Genomic DNA, 23650 nt, shown 5'->3' on the forward strand with positions numbered 1-23650 from the left:
TCCGATGGTTCTCGTGAGAAACTCCTACATGCTTTTCTCTGTAAGCAGTATTCCAGTCTGGATATTATTGCAGCCGATTTTTGGCTTTTCTATCGATGCACCGTTGTAAGGGCTGCAGCCGTCATGCATATCACCCAGAACTGCACGTGCAGGATGCCTTGCCTTGTACAGCTCTAGGATGTCGGCAGGCCTTCACGGACCGTCAAGTCAAGAAATTCCGACAGTAATGCTCGGCATATCTGAAGGCAGTTCATTTTTGAACCGTTCTGCGAATCTCCTTCGACGAAAATGCAACAGCCAGTAGGCTTTAGTCTTCCTCGTGACACCTTGTCGTGAAAAGCGCTGGGCAGTCATGGTTCAAATGGCACTGAGCACTATGGGACTTAACTGCTGAGGTCATCAGTCCCCTAGAACTTAGAACTACTTAAACCTAACTAACCTAAGGACATCACACACATCCATGCCCGAGGCAGGATTCGAACCTGCGACCGTAGCAGTCGCGCGGTTCCAGACTGTAGCGCCTAGAACCGCTCGGCCACACCGGTCGGCGACAGTCATGAACTGACTCCTCCAGACTGGGAAGCGGCCGTACTTGAATGGAGATGCATTTTTATTCATTGTGGTTCACAGCAACATTTTTCAGGCTAGGCAACATGGAAGCTGCTTCTGCCCACTCTACCACCACACTTAATCCAGGCTCATCCCCTCCACGCGTCCCTGTCGCTCTCTCTCTCTGTCTGTCTGTCTCTGCATAGCGGTGCTTTCTGACGTGCCGCATACCATAGTAAACATAAGCCTTTCGGTGCACAGGAAGGACTTTCATATTGCAATAATAAACAGTACATCAATTGCTACAGATTTATTTTTTGTTAACTAGGAAGCACTAAAGCACGGAAGAAAAAAGCATGCAGTTTATTGAAGTGGAGCAGACGAGCCATAGTGAGTGATTCAGCCGAAGGTGATCCTATAGCCCGTGTTGGCGCACGTGAATGTGCTGGATTTGTCGTCGTATGCGTAGCTGTAGGCGTCAGGACAGAGACCTTTGAAGAAGCTCGGGTAGTTCTTTGGCCACGTGGAGGACTTGCAGGTTTGAAGCGTATTGTAGGCACCGCGACAGCAGTACTGGTCGGTGTTGAAGGCGAGGCACGCACTCTTGCAAGCGACGACGGCTCCGTTGGCCACGACCTGCAGCTCTGAGGGGCACTTGGCGTTCACGTTGGCTGTGCAAGTCGCGGGTCTGCATCGGTAGTGGTCACCGCCGCCGGACGCGTCGGTGGGAGCCATCTGCAGAAGAAGTATGCGAGCAGTCCGTTATGAATGACAAAATTTCTTTAATTTTATACTCAGCTTCACTCTGGAAGAAAAAGAAGGAGGATTAATAATGTCCCGTGGACACTGAAATCCTTAGAGACGACACCATAGCTCGCTCTAGACAAGGGTGGAGAAACGAATCGGTCTCGCCCTCTTTGATGTAACCATGCCAAATTTTTCCTGAAAAGAGATTCACGGAAACTATGAAAAACTTGACTGTGCAAGGCTGGATGGTCATTTGGACCGCATTTCTCCTGGCTCTTTGTACAATGCAGGTGTGATATTACGAGAAGACAGCTCATGGAGCAAGAGGCTGTGGCGGTACTGCTGTTGTACTGAATGATAGAATTTAATTGAAATAATCTCAACCATCAATTCCACAAAATACTGGAAATTATACACACATCAAAGAAAGTTTTGCATCATCACGGTTCCAGAACTCCTGAAGATAGACGTTGACTGTGGATATTGTATCACAGACACAGTCCCTCTGACTGTTCAGAGATGTCAGATGTCACTAAACCCGTCCAAAGATGCATCAGCAGCGCCTATTAGACGGAGGGGATCCAACAGCCGATCAGTTCCATTCAACCAGGAAAGAGGTACACGACTCGTGTTGCTTGTACTTCAGCCATGCCTAGACGGTCAATACCGTGGTTCGATCGCGTCCGCATTGTCACTTTGTACGAGAAAGGGCTCTCAACAGGGGCAGCGTCCAGGCTTCTCGGAGTGAATCAAAGCGATGTTTTTCGGACATGGAGGAGATACAGAGAGACAGGAACTGTCGATGACATGTCCTCTACTGCAATGGATGACCGCTACCTACGGATTATGACTCGGAGGAATCCTGACAACAACGCCACCATAATCTTTTCGTGTAGGCACAGGCCGTCGTGTTACGACTCAAACTGTGCGCAATGGACTGCATGATGCGCAACTTCACTCTCGACGTCCATGGCAAGGTCCATCTTTGTAACCACGACACCATGCAGCGCGGCACAGATGGGCCCAACAACGTGCCCAATGGACCACTCAGGATTGGCATCACGTTCTCTTCACCGATGAGTGTCACATATACCTTCAACCAGACAATCGGAGACATATTTGGAGGCAACCCGGTCAGGCTGAACGCCTTAGACACACTGTCCAGCGAGTGCAGCAAGGTGGAGGTTCCTTTTGAGGTGGCATTATGTTGGGCCTATGTACGCCGCTGGTGTTCGCGGACCTAAGGCAGCGCCATCTAGCGGGCAAACATAGCGCCATCTGGTTTCTCCCTTCAAGGTAGACAAGTTTCGTTCTTTATAGATTTTCCGTTTGACGCCTATTTCGTAAGATATTTGGTCCGGTGACGATCAATGGACCACCCTGTATATATCCTGGTGTGGTGCAAATTGATATTAATGTCAGTCGGAAGCGAACTCATATCAAGGATGACGTAGTGTATCAATAGTGTCTAGTCTTCATGAAACAGCAACTGGTTGTGACGACCACACAAGCTTGCTTGCCCATTGCTCTGTGCCGCTCCTGCATCTGTACTGCACCACTCTGGTATTCTATCCGCTGGGTTGTGATGCTGCGTGGTTGCTCGTTTGTTCGTTGTATGTTACAGATTTTCACGAAAACAACTAAAGAAAGATTTTATCAAATAAATAACGAGGAAACGAATAGAACTAGCCAGAAAAGAAATTTGTGGCCTAGCTTGACTAATAGAAAGGATTGGTTGATGGGACACATGCTGAGACATCTAGGACTCATCAATTTAGTATTGAAGGGAAGTGTGGGGACGGGGTAAAAATTGTAGAAAGAGACCAAGAACGAATACAGTAAACAGGTTCAAATGGATGTAGTTAATCGGAGTTGAAGGGTCTTGCACAGAAAAGAGTAGCGTGAGGAGCTGCACCAAACTAGTTTTCGGACTGAAGACGACACCAAAAACACCATATAGTTTTAAATTTCGAATTAATGCTTTGTCGGGGAATAGAAAGACGAATGTAAGTGGTCCGTTACAATGACATGGTGAGTGATTTGAAAATTCGAAGTGGTTAACTGATCGGCCTAGGAACGCAGGCAGACTGGTGGCTGAGCGCTAATTGCGGTTTTTTTTTTCTGAGGACGGACGTTGCGCTTGACTGTTTGGTGGAGACGACTCAAGGGCAGCTATGGTGGACTGAGTGAAAGACGAATATAACATTTTCAACGAAACTGTGTTACAGACGCTACAAACATGACACAGAACGACTACAGCAGAACAATCGATCGGGGGAGCTAATTGCAACTTCAAGCATGATTTTGGGATAAACATTAAGAAAGTACTAAATTGTTTAAATTACAATAGATTAATAACAACACAACGACTGGAGCTGCAGGATCATATGATGTGTCAAATGAAAGCTGAAAACGTCAATAAACGCCACCGAACTCTACTTTTCAAATCATGTTTGCGTATAAACAATTACAAACGGATTTATCAAAAGATGATATGCATCTGTACCAGTACTGTAAATCCTCCATGTTAAGCCTAGTTTTATGGCAGTATGAGTTTCCCGGATCTTTGCCTAATCTTCTTAGTTTGTGAGTACCCATAGTTTACTTTCTGATTTGTATATATAATTATACACAATTTCTAGTAACACTGTGGGCATGATTCTGAACTTTGCTAATAACTTGTTTAAGGCTTTGTTGGTATTTTAATAAGAGGTCGCAAAATGACCCGTCAAATTATTTTAAGAGTACTCCGACATCTCATATATATGTGCAAATAGTTGTACATTTACTGGTGGTCATTATCCAAGTATCTAACGTGGATTCAGTAGTGTGCCATATCACATAAAATACTTAATGGGGAGCTGTAGGGTGTTTCGTCTTTGGCCTTTGGTGGTCTTTATTTGGCCAGTGATCACAGTGCATTGGTTGAGCGGACCGTGCAGCCGAACAACAGCGTAAGTTACATACTTTATTTTTGGGTGGATTGGAAATAATGTTTGAGCGTGAGTTACATAACTTAACTTTCCATTGGACTTGGAATAGTTTTGTAAACAGGAATGACGTGGATTAAGTTTCCATTGGACTTATATTACACTGAGGTGACAAAAGTCATGGGATATCTCTCAGTTTTGTGTAGGACCTTCTTTTGCCTGGGATAGTGCAGCAGCTCGAAGTGGTATGGAGTCAAAAAGTGGTTGGAAGTCCTCTACAGAAATACTGAGCTGTGCTGCCTCTATAGTCGTCCATAACTGCAAAAGTGTTGCTGGTGCAGGAATTTTCTTATGGACTGGCCTCTCGATTTGACTCATGAAAGGTCCATGGATTCGTGTAGGGCGATCTCGGTAGCAAAACCATTCGATCGGACGACCCAGGATGTTCTTGAAACCAATCGCGAACTGTGACGTGGCGAATTGTCATCCGTAAAAATTCCATCGTTGTTGGCTGCAAGTGATCTACAAGTATCCGAACATAACCATTTCCAGTCAATGATCGGTTCACTTTGACCGGAGGACCCATTCTATTCCGTGTAAACGAACAGCCCACACAATTATGGAGCCACCACCAACTTGCAGAGGGCGTTGTTGACGATTGGACCCATTGCTACGCGGGGTCTTCGCCACACTCGAACCCTGCCATCAGCTCTTACCAGCTGAAGTTGGGACTCATCTGAACAGGCCACGGTTTTCCAGGTGTCTAGGGTCCATCCGATATGGTCACCAGCCCCGGAGAGGAGCGGCAGGCGATGTCGTAGTTAGCAAAGGCACTCGCGTCGGTTGTCTGCTGCCGCAACCTATTAACGCCAAATTTCATTGCACAGTCTACCGGATACGTTAGTCCTACGTCCCAATTGGTTTCTGCAGTTATTTCACGCAATGTGGCTTGTCTGTTAGCACTGATAACGCTACGCATACGCCTTGGGCGTTAAATGAAGGCCGTCGGCCACTGCGACAACAGTGGTGAGAGATAATGCCTGATATATGGTATTCTCAGCGCACTATTGACATTATGGATCTCGGAATATTGAATTCCTTAACGATTTCCAAAGTGGAATGTCCCATGCGTCTAGGTCCATCTACGATTCTGTGCTCGAAGTCTGTTAATTGCCGTCGTGCGGCCATAATCATGTCGGAAGTCTTTTCACATCTCCTGAGTACAAGTAACAGTTACGCTAATGCACCACCGTTTTATACCTCGTGTTCGCGATATACTGCCTCCTATATATGTGCACATCGCTATCCCACGACTTTTTGTCCCCTCAGCGTGTATGACTGGGAGTTTGGTGGTTCATTGCGTGCAGTTTTGCAAACTTTGTGTATGGGACATGAGGCAGCTGTTGAACCGTAATCATTTTCTTCAGTTGACACTGATAGTCGTGTGGTCTTGATGGACTTGTTGCGGATGGAACGGCTGCTGTACGGAAAATGAATGTAAGATCTACACGGTAACATGCAGAGGATCGTAACTGAGAGATCACAGAAGATAATTTCTCATCATTCGCTTTGATGGTTTCTCTCTTGCTTGTGTTATTATTAACCAACAGGGGTCCCAGTCGGGTAGAAATGTGGACAGTGGCAAACAGCCCGAACTCACCGTGATGGGAACGTTGTAGCCATCAACGAGACTGACGTCGTAATAGTCGTTGCCGCCCGATCCGCGTAGAGTGACTTCCAGCAGGGAGCTCGGGGGCCTGCCGCCGGCGCCGTTGCATTTCAGCACCCCTCCACAGTCGCCCGTCTGACAGCTGCCTCGTCCGGACGCGTCGAATTTGCAGCCGGTGCGGCCCCAGATGCGGCCTTGCCAGGAGTCGTCCACCTTGACAGTCATCTGTTGGCACCCACCGAGGGGTCAATAGCTACACTCTGACAAAAAACAAGCCGATTATACTGTAGATCGGCTGAAAGAGAAAAGGGAGAAGTTATGGATATTCATGAATTTAATAGAATTGATATTGTAACAGTCTTGGGTAACTGCAGCGTAGTTGTGGGACAAGAACAAACGTATCTGGATAATACACTACTGGCCATTAAAATTGCTAGACCAAGAAGAAATGCAGACGATAAACGGGTATTCATTGGACAAATATATTATACTAGAACTGACATGTGATTACATTTTAAAGTAATTTGGGTGCATAGATCCTGAGAAATCAGTACCCAGAACAACCACCTCTGGCCGTAATAACGGCCTTGATACGCCTGGGCATTGAGTCAGAGCTTGGATGGCGTGTACAGGTACAACTGCCCATGCAGCTTCAACACGATACCACGGTTCATGAACAGTAGTGACTGGCGTATTGTGACGAGCCTGTTGCTCGGCCACCATTGACCAGACGTTTTCAATTAGTGAGAGATCTGGAGAATGTGCTGGCCAGGGCAGCAATCGAACATTTTCTGTGTCCAGAAAGGCCCGTACAGGACCTGCAACATGCGGTCGTGCGTTATCCCGCTAAAATGTAGGGTTTCGCAGGGATCGAATGAAGGGTAGAGCCACGGGTCGTAACACATCTGAAATGTAATGTCCACTCTTCAAAGTGCCGTCAACGCGAACAAGAGGTGACCGAGACGTGTAACCAATGGCACCCCATTCCATCACGCCGGGTGATACGCCAGTATGGCGATGGCGAATACACGCTTCCAATGTGCGTTCACCGGGATGTCGCCAAACACGGATGCGAAGCTGGATGCGATCCTAGATTCATCCGGAAAAATGACGTTTTGCCATTCGTGCACCCAGGTTCGTCGTTAAGTACACCATCGCAGGCGCTCCTGTCTGTGATGCAGCGTCAAGGGTAACCGCAGCCATTGTCTCTGAGCTGATAGTCCGTGCTGCTGCAAACGTCGTCGAACTGTTCGTGCAGATGCTTGTTGTCTTGCTAACGTCTCCATCTGTTGACTCAGGGATCGAGACGTGGCTGCACGATCCGTTACAGCCATGGGGATAAGATACCTGTCATCTCGACTGCTAGTGATACGAGGCCGTTGGGATCCAGCACGGCGTTCCGTATTACCCTCTTGAACCCACCGATTCCATATTATGCTAAAGTCATTGGATCTCGACCAACGCGAGCAGCAATGTCGCGATGCGATAAACCGCAATCGCGATAGGCTACAATCAGACCTTTATCAAAGTTGGAAACGTGATGGTACGCATTTCTCCTCCTTAAACGAGGCATCACAACAACGTTTCACCAGGCAACGCCGGTCAACCGCTGTTTGTGTATGAGAAATCGCTTGGAAACTTTCCTCATGTCAGCACGTTGTAGGTTGCACCACCGGCGCCAACCTTGTGTGAATGCTCTGAAAAGCTAATCATTTGCGTATCACAGCATCTTCTTCCTGTCGGTTAAATTTCTCGTCTGTAGCACGTCATCTTCATGGTGTAGCAGTTTTAATGGCCAGTAGTGTATGAACTGTGGGCGAAAAGTAAGAACTTGAGAAAGAGTGGAACAACGTGGAATTTTTCTGAGGTAGTGACCAGAGTGGTTTTATGATATTTCAGTATAGGAGGAGTGGGAGATTATAAAAAAGAAATAATTGAAGCTTTAATTAATGCTTGTGAATGGTGGTCGAATTCCTTGGATTGAATTACTACAAGAAATACCGAAATCAACAAACCGGTAAAAACGGAAACCTCATAGTATCACTTTGATGTCCGTTTGTCTGCCTGTCTGTCCTTCCGATTCTTCAAAACCCTTTTTTTCAGGAACGGGTAGACATATCAAGTTGAAATTTACATCGCAAAATAAGGTCTATACTAATTTTACGGTGGAATAAGTATAAGATTCTAAGCCACTGCAACCAAAAGAGACTGCTATTTATGCCACATTGTCGAAATTCGCAAACTCGCTCATCAAAACATGCAGAGTACTCTCCGTTGACCTAGAATCACGAAATTAAGCAAAAGGGAAGGCCTAGCACTACAACCAAAGGAAAAAATCCAAGAAATGTTAATTTTTAGTTATAAAACACGGAAGAATAAATAATTTGCCATTTGTTATAAGACTGTCCGTCTGTCCGCACGTCTTTAAAGATGCCTTTTTCTCAGAAACGTGTAGATGTATGAAGTTGTTGAAATCTATGTCACGTACTAAGTCTGTAGTCAGTTAGCGCCGTAATATATGTAAGCTTCTAACTCAATGCAGTCAAAAGAGACAGCTATTTATGTCACGTTACGTATTTTGATATTGCAAACTCACTCATCAAAACCTTCAGGGCACTTCCCGTCGGTTTCACAGTAAAATCAAAGGCGAAAATCCGGAAAATGTTAATGTGTAATTATAACCACGAGAAAATACATGTTTTGTAATTTGTTCCCAGATTTTATATCTGTTTGTCCGTCTGTTAAGATCCCTTTTCCTAAAAAATAGATAGGTCTATCAAGTTGAAATTTATGTCAGATACTGAGGTTTATAGTCTTTCTATGTCAGTGCAGTCAAAAGATATGGCCATTTGTGTTCCATATTTTGATACTCGAAAGCTCATTCATTAAAACCTAGACGTAGAATCATATATTTTGGCGAGAAGAAAGGTTTCGCAGTACAAGTAAAGGAAAAAAGTCAGAAAACTGGTAATTTGTAATTATATCACAAAAAAGTATTTGTTTTGCCGTTTTTTATCTGACTTCAGATTTGCAATTTAAACGTTCACGCAAGTCTTCGAGTACCTGGGACCGATATCTTGCATCAATGACGATAACAGCCAAAATGGTTACGATACTCGATTCTCGGAATATCTGAATTGTTTATATAAATAATTTCTTATGGACCCTTCTCGCATCTGGCCAGTTTTTTTGTATAGTTTTATGTTATGCAGATGCGTGATTCGGCCTGTCGCTATCTTCAGCTTGTGCAACACATTTAGGTCTTTGTCAATTTTATATTTTTATTGACTACATTTTGAATGCTGTAGCTGCCCGTTTTTCTCTCTTTTACGCCATATTATGCATAGCAGGAATAGTTTTAGATTCGCTACATAAAAATGGGGAAAAAGAGTTACAAACTGCAGAACAATAAGCAGATACAGCAGTTAAAATGCAGTCGACGAAACTGACGGAGATTTAAATGTACTACGAAAGTTGAAGATGTATGAAAGCTCGAAACACATCCTTCCATAAAATAATGCCATACAATAAAGTGGCTTCTTATTGTATTTTTTCAAGTAATTGAAGTCTTTCAGACCATCATATAACCATGGGCAACTCAAGAATTAATAAGTTATTGATGGTAGAAGGAGGTGTAAGAAAGCAAAGGATGGGATAGGACGTCAGCAGAGCATGTTGCTTAGAAAGCACATTAACTGAAATACAAGGAAATAAAATAAAGGTGCGCGAGAGAAATCTGTAAGGAAATTGAGAACGGTAATGTCGTAGGAAAACACAGACCGCATGTAATTAAGCGCCATTTTGGGAGACGTAAAAAGCAAAGGTGATAATTTTTTGAAAGACATCATGTTTATACCAGTGACTGTTACACTTTTTATTTCCACTATTGCAATTTCGGCCTTATGCCATTATCAAGTGCCGATGTTTTGGCTTTAAGCCATGTCAACTTTATATAAAGCTTAAAGCCAAAACATCTGCACTTGATAATGGCCTAAGGTCGAAACTGCAATAGTGGAAATAAAAAATTTAACAGTCACTGGCTTGAACATGATGCCTTTCAAAAAATTTTACATGACTGTGAATCCCAGTTATGAAAAGTCAAAGGTGATAATCTCCTCGGAGTGGACTTGATGTTTCTGTTAATTGCATACGAAAGCGCAAACAGATTGGCAGGAGTAAATTAAGATCTATGTGGTGGAGAGCACTGTGATAGGAAGGAGGAGGAGTTTTATATTGGTGTAGAATAAATAGATAATCCATTTTCTAAGTCATATTTTAACGGACCACTGATTAATCTGAGATTAAACAGGCAGTGGAATGTGTGGTACGTGCTAATGTCTACGACGCCACGCTATTTTTAGCCCTTTCACGTTTGATATTGTCTTTTATATCGCGGATGTAGCCACCTAGCACAACTGAAAAGAGGAATGTGACAAAGTTATAAGTACCAAATGTGACATTTATCAAGAGAATGAAAAAAAGATGTATTTCTCTTTGTAACTAACTGATTTGTATCCAAAAAATTGTGAAGGTATCCTGATACTACAGAATTTTGCATCCCACCATATCACCGTAAAAAATAATGAGACAAATTAAAAAATATGTATTTTATTAAGGAAGTTCTAATCGCCATACCAGAGAACTGTCTGGTTCTAGGTGCCAATAAGAAAGTTTTTACAAGCTGGTTCTTGAAAAGAAGAAATCAGCAACCAGTCACTGCTAATAACGCCATTTATTTACACATAGATATCGCCGTTATTGTTTTTGAGAAGGCTAAACACGTTGTTGTTGCTTACATTATTTGTTGGCTGTTTTTTTCCATCAACTAATGTAAACAACAACAAACGTAATTTGGAAATTTGTGGTATTCACAACTTAATTCAGAAATACTTCCCAAAAACAATAGGAAAAACTGATCTGTATCAGACATCAGGAATATACCAAACTGAAATGCAATATATGTGATGGAAGATATATAGGTCAAACCAGGAGGCCATTTGACACCAGATACAAAGAACATGTAAGAGCATGCAAGTATAGGACAAATTATTCAACTTTTGCAGAGCACTTAACACCAACACCAACATAAAACTACATACCAGAGACACAGACATGGGAATCATAAGAATAAACAACAAAAAATACCTCCTCACCTTACAAGAAAACTACCACATCCAAAAAACCACAATAGAAAAGAAACAACTCATAAATGATCAGATCAACTTGGCAAACGTCACACTCTTTAAACTGATTGACCACTTAATATAACATTAAATGTACACGTATAACCACAAGCTCCATTTACCACTACCAACTCCTCCCAGATTCTGTCCTGTAATCACTGTCCAAGCCCATCCCTGTATTCCCCCCCCCCCTCCCCCCCACCCCCGCAAGAAAAAATGACCACTCGCACTCCAATCTCGTCTCTACTTACATACAAGGAAACTTTACTAACTCTCACTCTCTTCCTCCCTCCCCCCCCCCTCTCTCTCTCTCATGCACACACACACACACACACACACACACACACACACACACACACACACACACACAGAATCGTTTCACAAGTTATCAACACTCACAACGTGAACGGAAACAAACGAACAGACATAAACACTGTGGCAGTGCAAAATGAAAAACAATTTAAGAAAGTGAATTTTAATTTTAAATAGTGCAGCGCAGAAGTACTGCAGAATGCTAAAAACTGTCAAGTGCAGACGTGAAATGAAGCCTTTTGACAGCAACCGCTGCTAGCAAGAAGGGAAGGACCAAGTATGTCAAGAGACACCGTAAGTAACTTGCCGACCAACTTTATAAAGAAAACGCTGTTTTGAACTTAAAACAATGAAAAATGTACAAATGTATGTATCCAATTTACAGAATAACCACTGAAGATGCATTATAAATAAAAGCGAAACGCGTCTGGTGTAATTCTTTGTAATTAGATCGCAGTCAGCTTAAGACGGATGACCTATAGCAACAAACGCTCAAGTTACCTGTGAAAAGCTCGTGAAAAGTCGCCTGGTAGTTTCGGAGATTAGCATGTGCAGACAGACGGAAACTGCGATTTTACGTTTTTATTATTATTTTAGCTAAGACAAGTACAAAAATACATTAGGTTTTTAGCAAGTAGAATTGTAGTGAACAAAAACCACTTCTCATATATTTTAAATTTTGGAACTCCAGAGGGAAGCACAGATTGGCATGAAGGCTATGCGCCATCTCATGACGCATGTTTCAAAGACTTTCTCCGTGGTTTCGCCCATGGATCAAGTCTAGGGACATACGACAGAGTACCGAGTAGAGCATAGCACTGAAAACGCGTTTTTTTTTTTGAAGAAAAAAAAGACAGAACTTCAGTTGTGTCTACAACTCTAAAATGAAATACAAGAATACTGGTCCTTCCTATGTTAGGATTTCCAACTTGTTCACAACCGCTCCACTGAATTACGGACACCATTTTCGCTTCGGACATTCTTTTTTGATTCCTGTTAGTGGTAGGGGGAGTACGGGAAGAATAGAGAGGCTTTCTGGTCCCTTCATGAGGTCACGACTTTTACGACACTATCCTCACGATAGGACAGTATTACCACAATAATCTTACGTTTCTATTTTTTTTGCGGTTACACGGTACTTTGCTTGTTACGTGGCGAACAGTTACGGTGAAGAGGATTCTGATGTTCTGATGAGGCTGCTGTTGCTTGGGTAATAACGTTGCACTTTCCCTCTTCTCTTCAGGGCAGATAAAGATATTGAAATAACTATTATGATATAGACACAGTAGAAGGAAGAAATATTAGTAATTTACGTTTTCGTTGAAGCAGTGGGTTTTCTTATTGAAATTTCAAAGCTACAGGCAGCAAAAGAAGTATTAAGTGCTGAAGGCTGCACTGTATTGAATGATGTTTCGTTCCCATCATTATATAAAATGTGGTGCCAGCACTGGACGTCAATGCAGGGTCATCAAGGGTCATCGTAGGATTGAGAGTGGAACTGAGGACACTCCAGCAGCCAGCGCGAGGTCACTTTGTATCGGGCAAGAAATGCTCCTGTTCGCTGGCAACCCGCCATGGTGCCAGGGTCGCTGGTATCTCCTGGGCGTGCAGAGCTGAATAGAGTCCAACAGGTAGCTGTATGAGCAATAGCTGAGGCTGGTGCAGAAGAACTCTAATAACGTTTTACTGGCGTCTAAGACGCTTCACAGGTTCCCTACAGCTATGGTGACTTCACGCAGAGGTGTCTTTTCTCGGCCCATCTGTAAATTGGTGCTAGAAGTGCGCTTTCTTCAACGCTAATATCAGAGGATTTGGCATCAGGAGTGATCGACTCAAACGCCTCGAAGTAGGAGACAGCGCTCTGCACCTACGATGTTGACACGTCACAGCGTAACCACAATGCAGTAAGTACAAAAGACATTTTTCTCTTTCTTTGGTTGTGATATTGACGGGTATGCTACGTCCAAAGTATCTTTTGTGAAACCTACACAACATGTAGATTTATCAGAATTCAGATGATACTATATTTGGTACCGGTGGAATGTACTACTCGTACTTTAGCGGATCATGGGGAACCATGCACTAATGTCATACCAGTAGCTTCTTCTACTTGTAGACGGTATGGTCACGCAGCACGTGAGTGCAGTGAATGTCGCTGGCCGATGATCAGGCAAAAGAAGTATCTGAGTCTACCCTACTTTGTATGTTGTGTTTTCCTTACCTGGTATGTGTTGCTCTGTTTGGAACACGTATTTACAGTATAAATAAGATAGTGATAAATTCCACAAAAATTCTAGCCAAAAGGTCAGCTACTACTAATGATAGTATAATCGCTCTGATGGAGGAAGTGTCACAATTATTAGAGGAAAACACTTCAGAAGTTGTACTATGATGAAGGGATGGCTCAGTTAGAACCTTTGATGCCTGAGTGAGAGCCAAAGCCGGGTTTGAATGAATTTAAGTCGCCAGTAATAATGCCAAATTTTCGGTAGATTCTTTGGTTGCTAATCTAATCACACCCTTCTCCGACAAAACAACAGAGGACGTAATGGTATTCATTAATAGTAACTGGTCAAATGAAACTACCTTCGTATGGACAGTTTACGTCTTACGGGTGAAGCCAGGACACACGCGATGCAACACGAAACGCTGATCAAGGAAAGTAAATTTGAACAGTTAGTAGAAGATTTGCGTCAGAGATGCCGTAAGTGGGATAGTGCTAGATCTTTTTAGAGAGAAGTTGTATGGTTTGATACAGAAGGCAAATCAGACTGCGGAGATTTTTTCGCCACAGAATCCATAACGTAAATGCTCAGACATTGGAGTGACACTGGATCCAGAAATAGAGCGTGTCCTACTAAGGGAGGCGGGAAACAAAGCTCTCGATGTGTTTTTGCGACGAATTCCTGCGAAGTACGAATGGAAAATCTGCGGATTTGGCTATAGCACTGCGTATTGCCACACATTTGCTGGAAATAAATGTTGCTATACGAGTAGGTAATTATAAGGGAATTTTTGCTTCCGAAAAGAATTGTTATTGTTGTGGGAAGGTGCAGTGTAGTCATCCGCAATGTTACAGATGTGAGAGTTTTGGCCACAAGGCAAAGGAGTGTGGGAATAGAAAGCAGGGTAACGGAATTAAGCAAAGTAAAACGTTAAACGTAAATGGCAATGTGTCGTCCATCGGAAAACACGCCCAGGGAGTCAGAATACTTCAGACACTAATACAGAGACTGACTGCTGTTTGATGGGCTCTGTAAATGGTAAACAATGTAAACTTTTAGTCGATAACGGCGCACATGTATCTGTGATTGGTCTAGACCTTGTGGGTAGGAGAAGACTAGGGACTTCAAGGTATAAATTAAATGGAGTGGAAATTAATGATTTGGTGTCATTGGGTACAACACAGATCAGTTTTATATTTGGAACTATGGACTTTCGTAAGCCTATGGAATTGTTGGCAACTGTGGAACAAGGGTGTTCCACAATTCTCGCACTTGCACGACGCACAGTTGAACTTGGTGGGTGGGGGGGGGGGGGGGGGTAGAACTTGATTCCGGTGAGTGAGACAGCTATAAATATTTCAATGTTTCACGGCACACTGATTGCTAAGATGTCACCAGCTGAACTGCATACACGTACATTAACGATAATTATGCATAAAGAAGTACGATGCTGGTATAGGGAAGTTGGTTTGGGTATCTACAGACGCCGATGTTATGAGTGGTTGAGCCACTGCACGAAGCATTAGACGAAATGAATTGTTTTATACGAAGAAGCGTTGCAAGCATAACCAACGTTAATGGGAAACTGATGATCGGGATAAGCTTTGGTAACTTGGGACAGATGAAGTGAATCTCACGGAAGGATTAGTAATAGCAAGTTTAGAGATACTCGAGGATGGGGATATGTATGGATAACGAGATGATCGAAGCATCAAACAAACCATCAACATATCTGCATTACGTGCCAAGGTTTTTCACTTGAAAGACAGTGAACGGGAAGCCATGGAAGCTTTATTGTTAGGATATTCAGATTTATTCAGTTCAGATGGTCCACTACCAGCAGCTCCTAACACAGAGCACCATGTACCAACAGGCGATAATCCACCAGTCTACAGCAAACCATACGGAACAGCGATCAAGAATTACATGTCGCCGGCCGCGGTGGTGTCGCGGTTCTAGGCGCGCAGTCCGGAGCCGTGCGACTGCTACGGTCGCAGGTTCGAATCCTGCCTCGGGCATGGATGTGTGTGATGTCCTTAGGTTAGTTAGGTTTAAGTAGTTCTAAGTTCTAGGGGACTGATAACCACAGCAGTTGAGTCCCATAGTGCTCAGAGCCATTTGAATTTGAAATACATGTCACTGCAGGAGCCAGAGCGAGATCACGTTGTGTAGGGCAACGGCTGCTCATGTCCGCCAGCAATCCGCTGCGGCACCAGGGTCGTTCACGTCTTCTCCTGGGCGTGAAACCATTGAGTTGACTGGACAGACGTCAGCTGCAATTCAACACACAGCTGAATGATCTACAGATGAGGTGGTGGTGGAGAAAGACGGTATATAAACATTGTGAATAAATGTTTGAACTCTAGTAATGTTTTACCAGCGTCGAAGACGCTTCAGCGGTTCAAAACAGCTATGTTGACTTTACGCAGAGGTGTCTGTGGCCCATCTGTAGCCTTAAAGAATATGTGACCTTTATTATCTGTAGTAATGAACAGTTATTTTGACCGGAAGTCGTTAGAGACGAGCTCATGTGAATGTGTACGTCGCCACATGTTTACATGTGAGGTACATCCTTTTATGGACCCTTCTGGACTGATTATTTTCCTCTTCTTCAAGGAGTGAAGAGTCAGTCTGTCCTTTACCCCAACCTCAGTTAATTGGTGCCGTAGTTGTTATACTCGAAGGATATTTGTGTTACTCGGATTAGGAATAGACGCTGAGGTTACATCTTAGGTATCCGTGCATCCAGTGATGTTTCATAAATTCAATACTGACCGTCGTACCAGCAGCCATCTCCCATCCGCCACCGTTGATGCTCTGATGTCCTGGATTGCCTAGGCTGCCCACCCATATAGTTTCTCCATATTTGTTTAGGAACTGAAACGTTCTTCCTTCACTCAAGGAAGCGACGGCCAACAATAACAGTGAATATGCCAGTGTGATCATCTGGAACATAAAGGAACCCAAAGAAACAAGACGAAGACAGCTGAACGTTTTAGAGATGCAATTTTGATTATTGACACTTAGATAACGCTCTTGGCCCTGCATCAGTCATGAAAATAAAAATGACAAAAGGTAAACTTGCGGCACTGGCTGACTATATGATCACGATAAACGTGTACAGTACGACTATGACTTGCAGAACGGGCGTGTTTTATAGATTTTGGTTCTGCTCCGCAAGAACACAAATGTCCGCTAGAAAACGAAGCAAATTTTCAGTTCTTTTTGATGTCTGCCGTTGTAGACGACTAAGGTACCACATATTAAGGCTCTATTAGATTGAATCTTTCAGTCCAGCTGCGAGATGTGCTATAAATTCTCCAACGATGAAGCATTTCCCATGAAAAGAAAAGACGTGTATTCGATTACGGACACTTTACACAACTTCATTCGGTCAGGCAGCTATGTTTTACAATTCGATGCAAATATTCACTAGGTTCATGGCTCACCTGTAATATCTGTTTACTCTCATTACCAGAAGACAATCGGTAAACTCGAGAACTCGAGATTCAAACTGGAAGACTTGTTTTGTTTAGGCAATGAATTAATATGACAAATAACCAGGCAAGTTCGTACTTCTGAAGCCCCTCCCGCCGGAGGTTCGAGTGCTCCCTCGCGCGTGGGTGTGTGTTGTTCTTAGCTTAAATTAGTTTAAGTTAGTTTAAGTAGTGTGTAAGACTAGGGACCGATGACCTCATCAATTTGGTCCCTTAGGGATTCACACAATTTGAACATTTCGTACTTCTGATCGCTGAAGTTTTTCCTCGGTGATTGGTGGACGGTATATTTTGGACTGTCCAAACGGTCTGAGCATCTAGTTTCTGTCCATGCTGTCGTAGCTCAGATTCGAGAACGGGGAATTGAGGGCTATGTGCAAGCAAGGATTCCAGAAAATCTAATAATCACGGATAGAAGTTTCAGTTGAAGCGAGTATTAGAATAAACAGTCAGATTATGTCCACTACAATATAATCCGTCAGTAATTCCTATCTCCTTCTTCAGCACAAGGCAAAAATCTTAGAATACCTCATGCAGGTCCTCCTACAAAAATTCATCATCGAGACAAATATAAATTTCAATACACCACATTATTGCCCACTGTTCTGGCCAGAAAATGCTATTTTACAACGTCGAGGATTATTTCCGAAAGTAATGCCTCCTATCTTTATTCATGGAAACTACAGGAGATACATAAATAACAACAGCACAGCTAAATGCAGCAATATTTCAGCTAAAGGCTATCATTTTTCCACAGGGTCACCACTGTTCGTTATGCACTTTTGCCAACGATGAAACAGAGCCTGCATGCCGCGCTTGCAAAAATCGGAGCCAGCTGAGGCTTTGAGAACAGCATCCGAGTCTTGAAAGTGATCGACACGTAGTCCATCTTTCGGGGGTCCAAAGAGGTGAAAGTCTGAAGGTGCTAAAACGGAACTGTACGGTGGAGGTGGTAAGACAGTCCAGCCGAATTTTGCACTGAGTTGCGTGGTCACAAAATTGGTGTGGGGCCTGCTATTATCACGTTGCAGATTAAAACTGGTCTTCTTTTCTGGCCTTACCCTGGAAATTTGGTCTTTCAGCTTAGTCAGTGTCCTCTTGTAGGGTGATGAATTGGTAGTTACCCCAGGCTCCAGGACATTCAAAAAAACCACACCCTGGCTATCCCAGAAGACTGTGCACATCACTTTGCCTACAGACGGCTGGGTCTTGAATTTCTTCTTTGACGGAGAATTCGCATGTCGGCATTCCATGGACTGTCTTTTGAAATTCGACTCGTAGTGGCGACACCACATCTCATCTTCAGTGGCGATGCTACTCTGAAAATTGTCAACTTCAGCTTCATATTGGTCGAGTAAGTCCCGACAGATTTCCATTCGATGAGTTTCTTGTTCTTCTGTAAGCATCAGCAGCACCCATCTCGCACAGACTTTGCGACAACCAAGATCTTCCAGCATTGTTTCCAACGCGTTAAAGCCGACCTTCAGCTTTACACACAATTCTCTTGTCGTTATCAGCCGATCAAGACGCTCTTCATTGCGAGGGATGACAGCTGTTTGGGTCGACCGGGCCGTGACTTGTCACCTTGAAAATGCTGTACCCATCGCTTCACATTGCCCAGTCTATTGTATCGATTGTCTCCATACACCTTTAGCAAGCGTCGATGGATTTCAATCGGCGAAATTTCTTCAGCAGTGAGGAATTCAATCACACATCTCTGTTTCATAAGCACGTCAACATCAGACTCCATTTTGGAACACATCTCTGCTGGCGTCAACTACCGCAGAACGACGGAACCACCGCCAATGAAAGAGGAAGGTTCAAGCATTAGCACTACACCAACGGCATCTGACGCGGACATCCAAAGACATCACAAAAAAAATAGGAGGCATTACTTTCGGAACGACTCTCGTAATTTCCTTTCAACGTACTGGGAGGGCGTGTATGACCACGTGGTACCTGTACTGGTCGACGTTGGTGCCAACGTCTTGCTGTATGAATAACCTCCCCATCGTCCACGTACCGCTTCCCACGGAGTGCATCCTTCATTGGACCAGACGTATGGAAGTCGGAAGGTACGAGATACGGGGCGCAGGGTGAATGCGGAAGAGCAGTTCAATGAAGTTTTGTGAGCTTCTCTCGAGCGCGCAGACGTGTGTGAGGAATTGCGTTGTCGTGGAGAAGGGGAAGTTCGTTTGCGTTATTGTGCCGACTAACACTCTGAAGTCCTTTTTTCAAGTTCCTGAGGGTAACAAAATACATTTTAGAGTTGATCGTTGCGCCATAATGGAGGACATCCAACAGCATAACCATTTCAGTCTCAGACGTCCATCGCCATGACTTCACCGGCTGAAGGTGCGGCTTTGAATATTTTCTTTGGAGGAGAGGTAGTGTATTACCACTCCGTGAATTGCCGTTTTGTTTCCAGTTCGGTGATGCACCCACTTTTCATTGACTATGACAAGAAAAATGTCACGATCAGCCTCGCAACGCGCAAGAAATTCCGTACAGATGGTCCTTCACTGATCTTTTCTGTTAGGCGGTGCCGGCCGTTGTGTCCGTGCGGTTCTAGGCGCTTCAGTCCGGAACCGTGCTGCTGCTACGGTCGCAGGTTCGAATCCTGCCTCGGGCATGGGTCTGTGTGATGTCCTTAGGTTAGTTAGGTTTAAGTAGTTCTACGTCTAGGGGACTGATGACCTCAGATGTTAAGTCCCATAGTGCTCAGAGCCATTTGAACAATTTTTTGTTAGACGGTGAGAATCCCAGCGCGCACACACCTTTAAGTAACCCAACTGATGGACGAGTGTATCAGCACTACCAACGGAGACATGCAGTTGCGCAGCGAGGTGGTTGATAGTGACCTGTCGGTCCCGTCGACTGAGAGTGTCCGCACGTTCCAACGCTGCAGCAATTACAGCTGTGTGTGGCCGGACAGCTCTCTGCGTGGAACGCACCTCCGATAAAGACGCTATTTTGATGGGTATATATGTCGCCGCCACCAATCGGAACTTTAAGAAACTATAGAGGGTGAAGCGGGAATATTCCACTACATCCCACAACAAATTCCGCATTTTTTCATTCGAATTTGGCCAAGAAAAAAAGTATTGCATTACTTATTGAACGCCTCTCATATATTAACAAATTAACATTCGGTTTTCATGGTGATCATTGCATATTACAACAAACCATTTTCTTCGTAGAATAAGTCTACAAAGAAAAGAAAACGCGCTGGTAGGTTGGAAAAAAAGGGAAATGCATAGATTGAAGTTACAGTGGGAATTAAAGAGGCCTCTGGAGAAAAGAGAAGCAGCTATAGGAATATCAAGAGCTCAAATGGAAAACCAGTCCTATCCAAAGAAGGGAAGGCTGAAATGTGGAAGGAGTATGTAGAGGGACTGAACAAGGTAATGAACTTGATATCAGTATTATAGCAATAGAAATGAACGTAGATCAAGATGAGATGGGAGACATCATACTGCGAGAAGAATTTGACCGAAACAAGACTCTGGGAGTAGACGACATTCCTTCAGAGCTGCTGACAGCGTGGGGAGAGCCAGGCACCACAAAATTATTCTATCTGGTGTGCAAGATGTATGAGGCAGGCGAAATATCCTCAGACTTTAAGAAGAAAGTAATAATTGCAATTCCAAAGAAAGCAGCTGCTGAGAGGTATGAAAATTACCGAACTATCAGTTCAATAAGAAACGGTTGCAAAATATTAACACGAATCTTTACAGAAGAATGGAACAATCTGCTAGAAGCCCATCTCAGGGGAAATCAGTTAGGATTTCAGAGAAATGTAGGAACACACGAAGCGATACTGACGCTATGACGTACTGTAGAGGATAGGTTAAGGAAAGGCACACCTATGTTTATAGCATTTGTAGACTAAGAGAAAGCTTTTGACAATGTTGACTGGAATACGCTGTTTGAAATTCTGAAGGTATCAGGGTAAAATACAAGGAGCGAAAGGCTATTTACAGCTGTTTACAACTTGTACACAAACCACATAGTAGTTTAAGAGTCGAGGGGCATGAAAGGGAAGCAGTGGTTGAGTAGGGGGCGGGCCAGGATTGTAGCCTATTCGCGATGTTATTCAGTCTGCACACTGAGCAAGCTGCACAGGGAACCAAAGAAAAATTTGGAGTAGGAGTCAAAGTCCTGGGAAAGAAAATAAAACCCGTAAGGTTTGCTGATGACATTGTAATTCTGTCAGAGACAGCAAAGGACTTGGAAGAACAGATATATCTTTAAAGAACGACATAAGATGAATATAAACAGAAGGAAAACTGAGATCATGGAATGTAGTTGAAATAAATCAGGTGATGCTGAGGGAGTTTAGAGACTTAAAGGATTAGATAAGTTTTGGTATTTGGGCAGCAAAATTACTGATTATGGCCGAAGCAGGGAGCATATAAAATGAAGACTGGCAATGGGAAGACAAGCATTCATGACGAGTATACGTTTAAGTGTTAGGAAGTATTTTCTGAACGTGTTTGTCTGGAGTGCAGCCATCTATGGAAGTGAAACGTGAACGATAAACAGTTTAGACATACGAGAATAGAAGCTTTTGAAATGTGATGCTACAGAAGAATACTGAAGATTAGATGGATAGATCACGTAACTAATGAGGAAGTTCTGAATAGAATTGACGAGAAAAGAAATCGGTGACACATTCTGAGACATAAAGGGATTATCACTTTTGCACTGCGGGGAAATCTGAGAGGTAAAAATCATAGAGTAAGACGAAGTGACGAATATAGTAAGCAGGTCCTGAAGGATGTAGGTTGCAGTAATTACTCGGAGATCAAGAGGGTTGCACAGTATAGAGTAATATGAAGAGCTTCATCAACCCAGTCTTCGGACTATAGATCATAGGGTAAGGCGTCCAGTGCATAATGTGCAGGTGTGCCCCAAGACTCAGTCCTGCTTCCTATACTGTATCTCCTCTACACTGCCCCTACGGCCAAACTATCTCCACCAGTCCACCTCTTTGTTTATGCTTATCACACCACTTTCCTCGACCTCTACCCTACACTTGAGTGGTACTGTATCACTCTGAAGAAAGTGATGTGTTATTCTCTCTGTCTCTCTAACCGACGACAGATAGTCGTTACATTAAGCACACATTTTGTTAGTTTGGTAAGTGTTTGTTTTCGGACCACATCTCGTGCGCGAAATGTTCTGTTCCTTTTGCGCTTGTCATGAGAACGAAAGTAGACCCAGCGTATCTGCAAGGCAGGGGTGATGGCCACCTGGATTCTAGCGCGTACAGACACCTGTTGGTCGGGACAGTTACTTCATGAAAATGCCGCCCTAGGTGGGAGATTCGCTGCGGCCACGGAACCCCGCCGGCCATGACAATGGTCACAACCCTCTTTTGTCAGTGGAAACCCAGAGACGACGTACAGAACGTAAATGACGAGGCTAATTTGTGATGCCAACGTTGTCAAAGTAGTATGCTGTAACATGGAAAGTCTATAACGTAGGTGAAATACAAGTGCGATAAAGAAGCAGCGCTTGAATTTATTTTGCACTGACTGATGTTTGAGATCTTCACTTGACATAGACTTAATATCTTTGAAAAAGGAATCTGCTGCTTCAAGATATAGAAACATTGTTCAGTCAGACAGTTAACACAGATAAACAACGGCTGCCACAAAAAAAGAACATTTATTGAGTTCAACTCCATATGACTCCTGAACAACGGCAGGCGCTTTACATTCGACACAACAGAAATACCAAAGATCCTACCGAATCCTCCTCAATCAATTTTCCTGTTGCAACTAATGACTGCTCAAGATTAGTCCCTCCAAAGTCAGGCAGTATTTATAGGAGAAACTATCCGCACCTTTCATCTTCGTGACTTTAATTTACCATCCAGACCTACCCAGTTAACTAATACCCTAACCCTAGACCGGCAGCTAACATGAAAGCGATAATTAAATCGAAACCCTTAGCTGCCAACGGGTGTTGTTGATATACATCAATGGGGACAGATGACAATGTGTGCCCCGGCCGGGATTCGAACCCGGGATCTCCTGCTTACATGGCAGACGCTCTATCCATCTTTTCTTTTCTTTTTTTTTTTGCATTTTGTGCATTGTTGATCGTTGTGTTTGGTCGTTGCGGACGTCACGTGACATCCGTTCAAGTTAGTTTGCTGATCCTTCCACTCAGTTTTCACAGAGGATAGTGCGACTGCAGGGACTTATCCCGTGAGACATACATTCCCAACTGTCCACAATCTACATTCGTACTGTTCCTAATAGATATTTGCCCATTCACTTATTACTCACGCCTGACTAAGCGGACGAGTCCTGTAAGAGTTTACTTATTATTTCATTCTAGAGAAGCTGCAGTGTCATCAATGGTATCTGTGCTTTCGGGAACAGATATCATCTTCTTATAGTTAAAGGCTACCCGGCCATTGACCTTCTCTGCGAATGCGCACGCTTTGCCTGAACTCTTGCGGGACTCGCCAGCTTAGTCTGGCGCGAGTAATGAGTGAATGGGCAAATATCTATTGGGAAAACTA

General features: G+C 43.6%; 1 protein-coding gene across 1 annotated transcript in view; it reads right to left on the reverse strand.

Moving 5' to 3' along the window:
* Positions 1-860: 860 nt before the first annotated feature.
* LOC126262875 (uncharacterized) overlaps positions 861-23650 on the reverse strand; it is a 36478-nt gene continuing 13688 nt past the window's right edge. The window contains exons 2-4 of the mRNA XM_049959744.1: positions 16391-16561; positions 5887-6120; positions 861-1284 (exon numbers count right to left, since the gene is read on the reverse strand). Coding sequence (XP_049815701.1) covers positions 949-1284; positions 5887-6120; positions 16391-16561 — 741 coding nt within the window. The 3' untranslated portion in view covers positions 861-948. The remainder of the gene's footprint in view (positions 1285-5886; positions 6121-16390; positions 16562-23650) is intronic.

This window comes from Schistocerca nitens, chromosome 6, assembly GCF_023898315.1.
Source record: "Schistocerca nitens isolate TAMUIC-IGC-003100 chromosome 6, iqSchNite1.1, whole genome shotgun sequence".
Lineage (NCBI taxonomy): Eukaryota > Metazoa > Arthropoda > Insecta > Orthoptera > Acrididae > Schistocerca > Schistocerca nitens.